Source organism: Eucalyptus grandis, chromosome 8, assembly GCF_016545825.1.
Source record: "Eucalyptus grandis isolate ANBG69807.140 chromosome 8, ASM1654582v1, whole genome shotgun sequence".
NCBI lineage: Eukaryota > Viridiplantae > Streptophyta > Magnoliopsida > Myrtales > Myrtaceae > Eucalyptus > Eucalyptus grandis.
In genome coordinates, this window is record NC_052619.1 from 14,835,139 (window position 1) to 14,846,589 (window position 11,451).

Here is an 11,451-nt window from a genome sequence, read left to right on the forward strand (position 1 = left end):
AGGGCCATTCTTCATTTACGTGGAGAAATATCATACAAATACTATATTCAAACCCTCGATTAGTGAGATCTTGATTTGTATGTCTCATTGTTTTCTCCGAAGTCAATTCCATACTCGGCATGCAGTTGAGAGCACCATGATAAGAGAAAGATCTTACTCTTCTTCTCTATTTTTTACAATTTTGTAATTCAAATCCCCTCGAAGAAACCAAAATCATCCCATGGTACGTGCTTGCGTACGTAAGTGATTGGTCCGTAAAGGATGGCCCATCTCATCATGATGGAACAGCTCACACGGAGGAATCGAGAAGATTTTATGATCAGCCGACAACAAAGGAAAACAGGTCCTACTTGTAAAAAGAGGAAGGCAGCCGCCAGAACAGTGGACTGATGAGGAGCCTCCCCAGGCACTTCTATGGATAAGTCAACTTGGGATTAGCCTAAGAGTCCTCACTCTCCAAACTGGTTGAGGCCAGCTCGATGCAAGTCCAAACAAAAACTCCTGATCCTCTCCTCAAGGCTTCGGTCCTATAAATTATTACCAGACCATTCCTCATCACTCTCCACACCCCACCCCGCCGCCCCCACCCTCCCTCCTCTCTCTCTCTCTCTCTCTGTGGTACATATTTGAGAAGATGGGTGTGGTCACTTTTGCGCAAGAGCTAGAATCGCCAGTTGCTCCGGACCGACTCTTCAAAGCTTTGATGCTCGATTCACACGTGCTGTTCCCTAAGCTCATGCCTCAGTACATCAAGAGAATTGACCTGATTCAAGGTGATGGAGCGTTGGCAGTGTCAAGCAAACCGACTTCTCTCAGGTCTGCCCTCAAATTTCTCCCTCCCTTTCTAATTATCTCCATCCTTTGTCGATTCCCATATCTTCCTTGGAATAAAAGGGGTTTCACTGCCTTGTTATTTAGAAAGCTTGCTTAGATATGCGAAGCATCGGATCGATGAGCTGGACGCGGACCTTCCGTTGCAAGTATACTTTGATCAGAAAGGGGACATACTCAGTGACGACCTGAAGTCTGTGGTGTATGAGATGGAGTTTGTCGATGATGGCAATGGTGGGTCCATCTGTAGGATGTCGAGCTACTATTGTTCAGACCGAGACATCAAGTTCAGAGATGGATAGAGGCACGGTAGGAGACAGCGATGGAGTTGTACAGGGCCGTTGAGGCCTACTTATTGGCGAATCCTACTGCACACCTAGTTTTGCTCTCATTGAGACCTTCTCAGTCATTAGCTCTTGAATGTAAACTTGGCAGAAAGAAAAGGAGCAAAAAGCTTTAACATTGTAAATTGACCTCGTGAGAGATTTTAGTGAATTTTTACTGCTGAACCTGAAAGGTCTCTAATTTTGAGGTGGATAGCAAGTCTGATTACAGATTCGTGGAACAACATTGAAACTTGGCTATTACCAGATTTCGGGTGCTCCAATCTAAAAATGCCAAGCGAATTCCCCCAAATGAATGCTTGAGAACATAAAACTAAAAACATAGTTAGCCCTTGGATGCTCTTGAAGTAACGCTGTCAAATATCATTCGCCTGATATAAACAAATATGATGATTAAGAACATGACGAGAAATTTTGAAACTCGCATTCGTATTAATACATGGGAAGCATGTGCTGCTAAGAGGTCAGCAGTGGAACTAGCACCGGCAAGTGTCTCTTACATGGACAGCAGAATAATGAGAGAAACATGCTAAGGCTAGGCCCATCATCAGCGTGAGCAAAAGGCAACTGGTGGCATGATCATGGACTCCTCCAGAAGCATCCTGTGGAAAGATAGGTATGGTGCTGCCCTTGATGCTCGTATCCAGGTTTCTTATGTGATTCAAGACAAGGATTGGTTCTGGCCACTTGTAAGTCAAAGTGTCTGGTTGCCATTCACGCTGATGAAAATGACCAGGTGATCTTTACGAGCTCTACAAACGACAGAAGCGCTCTCAAAGAAGCTTGGAAGTCAGTCAAAATTAGGGAGACCATAGTTTTATAGCTTAGACTAGTTTGGTGAGACCAACTGCGCCTAATTTGGATTATCACTTGGTTGGCTATTTTGGCAAACTACAAACTTATGACTAGAGGTGTTAATGGGTGAAAACCCATTTATCCAGAAGTTATCTTAAATGAATTGAATTTTCGTCGGTCTTTTTCAAAGTACTACGTGGGTTTTAAAAATAAGGGACTGGAGTCTTAAGTAGGTCTACTATATGCCCATTTACCAACCCATCAAAATAAGCCCAGTGGCAGTAACCCCTGAAGGCCACGCCCACGATTGGCGATTCTACGACCACGACCCCCTCTTGGCTTCAATTCGCTGCCACCTCCATCGCCTGTGTAGCTTGCCGCATAGCCATAGGTCGCCTGGCCGCCGCCAGCCACCCATCGTCGCCTTGCCACCGCCATCGTCACCTTGTCGCTGCCCATCTCGACCTTCGCGGCTTACGTCAATCGGCATCTTCATTCGACACTCGAATCCAGAATCTGCAAACCCTAAAAGCAGCACTCGTCTGCTGCGCGTGAAACGGCTCGCGGATCATCATGCCGGAGGATGGAGTCGCTCGGTTCAGTACTCCGTCTCAACACGCAGTCGTGGTTTCATTTCAAGTTCGGGCTTGCTGTTTTATATAATCGATAGCGCACGTGCGGGCGGGATGGTCCGGCATTTGTGTTTGATCGAGCCGGATGTAGTGTCGCCAATTCGTCTACAAAAGTGGTGAAAGATTTGCTTGAGTCGATTCGTGGTGGAAGTGATTTGTTCTGTGCCGGGTTGATGTGTGTTTTCCTGCGAACTTGGAAGGGTGTCCGAAAATGCGGTGTTAGAGCAGATTGTGTTTTCTTATGTGATAAACGAATGGACTTTTTGGGGGAATTCTGTAATCGGATGATGATTACAAGTACCAGTGTTTTTGTTTGCATTATCTGATATGTCTCATAGTCTCGGTCTCCTTGTGTGTTTTAATTCTAGGACTTGAAGATGGAGGAACTCTTTGTGGCCATACTCTCAATGCTTCGTTTGGTTACATTCCGCTGTTTGTATGGAGGCGGCGAAAGGATTCTTCATCAACCGTACGCACGAAGAAGGACAAGATCATGTTTATATCAATACTTCTTCTCTGCATTGATGTCTGCGTTCAAAACAGAGATAAAACCATTTGTTGCTAGGGCTGTGTGGATCAAAATATACTTTTGTCTAGTCATTTTGTGATTTGGAGAGCCATGTACTCTGGTTGATACTATTTTATTTCCCTTACGGGCGGATTCATCTCTGCTTTGGTGGTGACCAACTTTGTGAGTTACGGAGAGCCGGGGTCAATTTTGCGGCAAGGTGTGATCTGCGAATAGAGTTGTGCGGTTCCTCATAAGGGCCGAAAGTTCTAAGTGAAGGTAAGGATGAATTTGATGATCGCTGCTAATTGGAAAAGATAGTAAGAGAGATGAGGCGGTTTCACTTTTTACGTTGGAACCCTTGTGAGAATCTTACATAATTTGCTCAATCATATTATTATATATATCCTCTAGATTCGCCGAGAAGCTGAGTCGAGGCTCGCTTTGTGACGTGAAGCCCGTTGTCATAGCGGCAGCGCCAAAAAAAAAAGAAGAAAAAGAAAAGATTTATATTTAAAAAATAAAAATAATTATATTTTATTTTAAAAAAATAAAAATAATTAAAATTCATTTTTTAAATAATTATTTTAAAAATTATAAAAATTTCCATTAAATTTGTATTTTATAAAATTATTTTAGTAATACCATTTTTTAAATATATATAATAAATTAAGTTTAGTTAATTAAGTTGGTGTGGACGGTATGGGTCGGGTCAGGTATGGGTCAAAATTTTTGCATTGCAATAAACGGGTCATAAACGGGTTAAATGGGTCGATTTGGGTCGAACCATTTGGCCAACCCACCCGTTAACGGGTCTACTTATGATGAAGGGCTACTAGTGTTAATGGGAAAAATACACCCCGAGTGTTAAAACTTGGCACGAAGAACTTAAGTCTCAAGGTGGAAAGTGACATACCGTGCCAAAATCAGAGCAAAATTGATTACTTAAGTCTTATTCGCCGAAATATGCAGACGTTGCGATTTCTGGTGAAGTAAATGCAAACAGAGTCGTTTTTACAAGCATGACTAAACAATACAAGCGATATCGTTTAATCTTAACATAGTAAAAAATTAATATAAAATTAATTAAATTAAATTTAAAACTAAATTTATTTAAAAATTTAAAAATAAAGTAAAAATATATATTATTTAAAAAAAAAAAAGAGCGGAACGGTGAGAAGTGAGCCCTTGCCCCCATTCTTTGGAAGGGTCGGCGATGAGGGAGGATCGGCGGGGTCGCCGGCCCTCTTTTTGTTTTGTTTTAAAATTAATTTTAATTTTTAAAATTTTAAATTTTTTAAATGTTTTAAATAAATTTAGTTTTAAATTTAAATTTATTATTTTTATATTATTTTTGCCATGTCGGCTTAACAAAACGACGTCGTTTGTATTGTCCCCACATCGTCATCAAAATGATGTCGTTTACACTTATTTCGCTGGAAAATCGCCACGTGGCATTTGGCTAGATTTTGGCAGTGGCATAAGTGATCAATTTTGCAATTCCCAACCTTAAGTGTCACTTTCTAACTTTGGGCAAGTATCTCTTTAATGCCAAGTTTTAACGACAATTAATCTTCCAAATAAATGACAACCATATAACAATTTATTTGTTAGTGTTAATTTCAAAGTATATATGGAGCCATTAGCTGAATCTGCAGGGCGATATAACAGAAACATTAGAGGCTGGCATGAAGAATTTGCTTGGTTAGTGCTGATACTAAAGGTAAGGCTAGTGGAAAATACTACTGAAACTCACACGGAATGTATTCCCGATAGCATACTTCATGATGTTCTACACGTTAAAGGAGGATATTTCAGTGTAATGTGGAATTGATACTGAGCTGCTGGAATTGATAGTGAGCTGATGTGTGCTAGATGGAGGAATCCTTTTGCCTTTAATGTGCTGTCTAGTTACGTAATTCGGTGCTGAGACTTGTCCATTTGGCTTTGTAATTTCTATAGTTGGCTCTCTGTTGTTTGACAAGCTGTGCCTCTCTTAGGAGGTGCGAACAAGTAGTGGCCAATTGCGAAGAGCTTTCAATGCGCAAATCTCTAGCCACTCCCAAATGAATGATATAATGGGACACACACAATTGCAAAGAGCTCTCAATGCATATCTCTAGCCACTCCCAAATGAATGATATAATGGGACACACACACACAATTGCGAAGAGCTCTCAATGCGCAAATCTCTAGCCTCCCAAATGAATGACATAATGGGACACACACACACACACACAAATTGCAAAAGCTCAATGCGCAAATCTCTAGCCACTCCCAAATGAATGATATAATGGGACACACACACACACACTTTACAAATAAGAGTTCATTGAAAAAAAATAAGAACACAGAATTTACAGTGGTTTGGTTTATATCAAGTTTATGTCCACTCCCACGCCGACAGTCATTGGCTAGATTCCACTAAGTATCAAAAGAAACAAATATATAAGGATTTGGATAGTATCGATTCTACAACCACAGAAAACAAGTTAATATTGAAATTCAAACACCAATATTTAAACATCCATATCCATCCACATCTAAAGTCATCACCACAAAGGTTCCACAAAAGTTAAGTTTGCAGAATATAAGTATTTGAAACAGTCAAACATGCAAAAGTTAACGGAATCAAATTAAGGTTTAAATCAGCACGTTCTCCCCTTTTTGTTAGCAGCAAAAGTGGAGAAAGTCAAAATTGAAAAGAGATAGGATGAAATCAAGTTTGTCTTGGAATTCGAACGAGCTGGAAATCCCCATTGACTGAATTGTCTCCTCCAGCTTGCTTTGTCTCCCTTCACTTCTCTTATCTTCTTCTTCAATCTTGGCAATGCATCCAAACTTGCGATGTAAAGCTTGAACTTGTAAGTTTAAAGATGTACCTTCTCATTGAGATAATCAAGAATAGATTGCAATGCGAGACTGAATCTTACGGATCTCAATCATACCATATTCTTTGTGCTTTTATCTCCGTAAAAGCAGGCAGCCTTTGAAAGTCTACATTAGTTTGTTTGCGCACTAGCCTCAACATGTTCTATTCATGGAGTGTTGAGAGATGAGCATCAAGCGGTCTACTTCCAAGACTTGGAGTGGATTCTCCAATGTTAGCTTTAGGAAAATGAGAAGCATAGACTTCTTTTGGGTCTTGGAGATCACTTATATCATCACTTGCAAAATGAGAAGTACTTGTTTTCATGAGCTCCCTTGTTCTGTGCCTACATGTGGAGATTGAAAACTTCTTCTTGTTATTTCTCGATTTTAGCACGAAAGTGATATTCTTTTTGTTGTCTTTCTCCTACTTACACTCCTAGTTGCTTATGAATCCTCGGATAAGGATATTGCAATTGTTGCTTCATAGGAGTCATCTTGACCTTCTTCTTCTGCAACTTCTTCTTAGCTTTCTTTTCTGTTTCTTCTGTCTTTCTCTTCCTTCTTCTCTTTGCTCAAATGTTCTTCATCTCCTCTCTCTCTCTCTCTCTCTCTCTCTGTATCTCCTTTGGTTCAATAAAACTTTGAAACAATTGTGGTCAAGAAAAGACTGATTCGAATAGAAAAATGCAGTCAACTCCGGATAGGCAACAATTGTCTCGAGACAAAGTTTTCAAGTTGAAGGAAAGCTAATTTTCTCCATTCACCTTGATCGAGTCTAAAATTCAAAGTCGTTGATCGAGGGTTCATCACCCTCTTTTTGGCATTTGGGTGTAAACCCTTTTGTGATCCTTAGAACGGAAAAGCTTTGTTCCATCACCAAGCATTTCATCGGCAATACCCATCCTCAACTGAAAATTCGAATACATTATCTTATCATCGTCTTTACTTTCAGTAATTGAAAGAGCTAAATTTAGGATCGACAGAAAGTTAAGGAAAGTTTCATGTGTCTTTCTTTGCAATTCTAAACATTCCATCGTTCTCAGAAACAGTTTCATTCTTGTAACCGTGTTCTCTAAGAAAATCGGTAATAAAGGACATTGGCGAACCACCATTTTCAAACAATCATAAAACTTGTACGAGAACCTAAGGAGTCAAGGTGGAGAAGAGTTCAACATCTTGCTCAACTTCCTCTTCCAATGATTCACGAGCAGGATTCTGCAAAGTGTCCTTCGGGTTACGCTATGGAGATGTTTAAGGAGAGTCTTCCGTAAGATCGAAATGTGTCTAGCCTTCGAGCACATTCCGAGCCCCTGGCAATGCGGGATGATTTCCTTTGGTAAGACATACTTGCAGGCTAGGAGGATTTCTCGATAGGTTCGGGTGAAAAGATGGAAACTTGGAACAAACTTTAGAGTAGAGACAAGAGTGTAGAGATGAGTAGAGAGTCTATATTTTAGGGTTTGGAATGAAGTGCTTGAAAGAAAATACAAGAGGGTATATAAAGAAGATGAAAGGTCACAAAGAAAAGAGATAATCAAACCGTCATAAGGAAAAAGAAAACTTCTTTTCGAAATAAAATAAAAACTGCCAAAAAATTCAAAATTTTGAAAAAGATAATTTCTAAAAATAAAATAGGCAAGCAACAATTGGTTAAACATACCTTTTTATTCCAAAAATAAAATACTTGGACTCTAGATATTCTCATACGAAGTAGCGTGCGAAAATTCCGAGTCTAGCCAACCGAGACTTTACTCAGGAGATAAATAATATTCAATTTGATGCGAACATACTCAAATAGATTTTCTCTAGAGGCTTCAGTAAATATGTCACATCAACCGATTCTTTGAATCAATGAACTGAATCATAATCTCCCCATTTGGACATGATCTCTTATAAAATGGTGTCGAATCTCTATATACTTTGCCCTTGAATGAAGAATTGGGTTCTTGGTGAGATTAATAACACTGGTGTTGTCACATTTGATCTCGGTCACATGATTCTTCAATTCCAAAGTCTCTTAGCTATTGTCTTATCCACAGAATTTGAAACAATAGTTTCCAGAGCCACATATTTTATACATTGTTGATAGAGCTACAATACTCTACTTCCTTGAAAACCAAGATACCAGCATATTTCCCAACAATTGACAGTTCCGAAAGTGCTCTTTCTATCCACTTACAACCTTCTAAATCAGCGTCTGAATATCTAATAAGAGTAAAGTCTCCTTCTTTTAATACCAGACCCAACTTTGGAGAAGTCGCCATATTTAATGATGCATTTTGCAACACTTAAATGAAATTCTCTGGATCGGAGGCCGAAATCTAGCACGGATGCAAATACTAAACAAAATGTCAAGTCTAAATGTAATAAAGTAATGAGAGCTTACGATCTACTTTCTTCCCTTTTTTCATCCTTGTCCACCTTAGAACTTGACATAAGTGTCTCTTGTGAAAGCTAGTACAGCACCTAGAGGGGCTAAATAGGTGCGAAAATAAATTTTGTGAGTAAAGTATTTAATTTTTCTTTTAAACCAACTTTGTTTAGGAATAGATTATGAAAAGGAAATTAGACTCTAATAATCAAATAGATTTACGATCAAAGTAAAAGAGCTTAGGGAAGATAATAAGAACACAAGGTTTATAGTGGTTATTAATCCAAGCTTAAGTCCACTCTTCGTCTTGACTGACCCACCGGCTGGATTTCACTAAAAATCAAAAGAGTTGTTACGTTATAACTCTTCATTGATTCCACAAGTGTAGAGACTCTACTACACTTCCTCAAGATCTCATGAAGTATAAACACTCTTTTGAGTACAAGTTTTCGCTCAACAATTGAATTGACAAAGAACAAGAAGTTTCGGACTTTGGAATTCTTCTATCGCACACACTTGAATAAATGGAACGTCTTCCTTATATACTCCGCCATGCATTCATACCCGTTGGCACTTACCAAAGGAGCTCTTCCAATCTACCCGTTGGACTAATCAATTAGGAAGATCTTGAGTTATTTAAGGAATATGACGATAGCCCATCAATCATGCTCGCCCATACAATCGGGATCTAAGTTTCCATAAGTAGAAACTTTCAAGTATGCTTTGTCAATCAACGAATCTAAATTACCCAATGAAATCAAAACAAATAATAGATTCCAAGATGCTATATCCAGCCGAGAGATCTTCTTGATCGATATAATCAAATCCTGAAATACCTAGTTAATATAAGTCTTCTTCGACGGTCTAGAAACCTGTCAATGAGGATAGACTTTGAATCTTGAATCCGGTGATGCAGCGATCTTCGACTTTGACTAAAGAATGCAAGTTTTCGGACTAGACGGTAGAAACGTTTTGTCGCTTCAAAACACGCAATGAGAGTTTTCTCTGACAATCTCCCCTTTTATGGTGACAAAACTTTCATGTAGATTTGGATATCTTTGACCTCAAAACAATACTCAAGCAAACATGGATATCTCACAAAAATAATTAACTTAGTAAAGACAGCATTAAATCTGCATCTGGAAATAAGTTAGACTCCGTAAATACTTACTATCTTTGCCATGAAATACCAATAGTGCTTAAAATAAACAAACGATCAAACAATCCAAATCAAAATCCATCACAACCAAACAACCAAACAAAAGTAAAGTCAATCAAAAAGTCAAGAGTTAAATCTCAAATACGCATCTCTCCCCCTTTTTGTCGCATTAAAAAGGTAAAGAAAAAGATAATGAAATTATGATTGCCTAGGAACGCAAATAAGCTGGAAATCTCGCATTGACTTGACAATCCCTTCCAACTTTTCAAATCCTCCTTTAGTTGAGCCACATCTTCATCCTTGGCATTTACTTGAACTTGAAGAGCAAGGGCATGAATTTGATCATGTAAGGAAATTGAAGAGGCTTGACTGCATGCGCAAGTTCCGAACTTCGCATCCTGGCATAAATTTGGCCTCGCATCTCCATAAGAACATCAAGTACCTGCGAAAGTCTCTTGAATTATCAGTCAAGTGCTAGCTTTTGCACGATCAATAGGAGTATTGGTAGATGATGGCAAGCTAGCATGATCACTCAGATTTTGCGATGAAACCTCATGACCTTTCTCGAGGGATTGAGAGGCATAGATGTTGTGCGGACACTGCAGGTGAATGACTAACACCTTCACTAGTAACAACAATTGAAGATGTACCTCTTTTTCTCAAGCAACCCCACTGTTTCAATGCCCTCAAAGGTGAGAAGTACTCTTCATGCTCTTTTCCTCTTGGTCACCTTTGTCTTCTTCTTCTTCGCAATCCTTTCCTCCTACGCATCTTTTGCATTGTTTCTCACTCTCCACTCCTTTCCTCTTCTTCGTCTCTGTCTTGATCCTCTTTCTCCTCAATCTCTGGAACAACACTTTGTAGATTTTTCATTGCAAGAGCGGAAATGGTAATATCGTCCTCATCATCTTCATCCTCCAGGACAAGTGCTCTTCTTTTCTTGGATGGAGCTGTCATGGGCTCATTCCCTTTCCATTTTGCATTTGAAGGAACTTGGTGAGTCTTAGTAGGTTTTCTCCTTCAATCGCTCCAAAAATTTGTCAGCTCTTCGGCACATTTCGGAAACCATTTCAGTCCACCACCATTTGATCACACGATCAAATATAGAATCTGGGAGGCTGAATATCGAAACGTCTGAAGCTGTAACAAGCATTGAGTACGGAAGTTGCCCTCTGTCTTTCACCATCGTTCTATACATGTGAAACATGATTGTGTGAGACAGAAGAACTTCTTACCAACGTTGATGGCATACATCAGCTTTGCTTCGAGTTAGAGATGTCGGTCTTCGAGGTTGACTTGGGTCTGACGCAATTGATCACGATCTTGTGAAGCAAAATGTTAGAGGCATTCATCCTCAAGTACAAAATTCTTCCTTCAGCCATTCCATTCCAAACAAGCTCCATCGTCGCACGACCAACGGACACACTAATCGATTGGAATGCCCTTGCTCTACTCAATCACATCCGTGTGTCTATGTCAACTAGGGGTGTGCAAGGTCCGGCGGGCGGTTTCGGACTAGAACCGGAACCGCCATAAGGACCGGTTCCAAATAGAACCGGGGATCCATCCGTTTTGTTGCATGGATCGGTCTCACTAACAATGAGATGAAAATTTTAAGCTAAGGAAAACCCAACATCAAAAGAGATGACATAATTGATCTCAATTCTCAATTGCATAAAGCATCATCAAAGCAAGCCAAAAGTTTAGCTCCCTAGTTAAACATCTTCGATGAATGATTTAGCAACGGGTTTTCCATAGCATATGTGAAATCATACTTACATTGCCCGATGGACATTATAACAGACCGATCCAAAGTCGGGAGGATAATATACAACTAATGGCAAGAGATGCAAAAGAATGGCAAAAGTGAATCTTACAAGTGAGGTGATCATCTTTCTCTCACTCCAGACATTTCAAGTATCATGTTGGCAAGACTAGGA

General features: G+C 39.6%; 1 protein-coding gene across 1 annotated transcript; it reads left to right on the forward strand.

The window, feature by feature from the left end:
- Positions 1–634: 634 nt before the first annotated feature.
- LOC120287005 (pathogenesis-related protein STH-2-like) lies at positions 635–1,133 on the forward strand. Its single transcript, XM_039299635.1, has 2 exons — positions 635–816; positions 932–1,133. Exons 1-2 carry the CDS (start codon positions 635–637, stop codon positions 1,131–1,133), a joined length of 384 nt encoding a protein of 127 aa, XP_039155569.1.
- Positions 1,134–11,451: the final 10,318 nt, after the last annotated feature.

Excerpts from the sequence above, each read along its gene's own strand:
- LOC120287005 (XM_039299635.1), top strand. The coding sequence starts at position 635 with ATGGGTGTGGTCACTTTTGCGCAAGAGCTAGAATCGCCAGTTGCTCCG. Across the intron at positions 817-931 it reads AGCAAACCGACTTCTCTCAG|ATATGCGAAGCATCGGATCG; the intron begins GTCTGCCCTCAA and ends AAGCTTGCTTAG.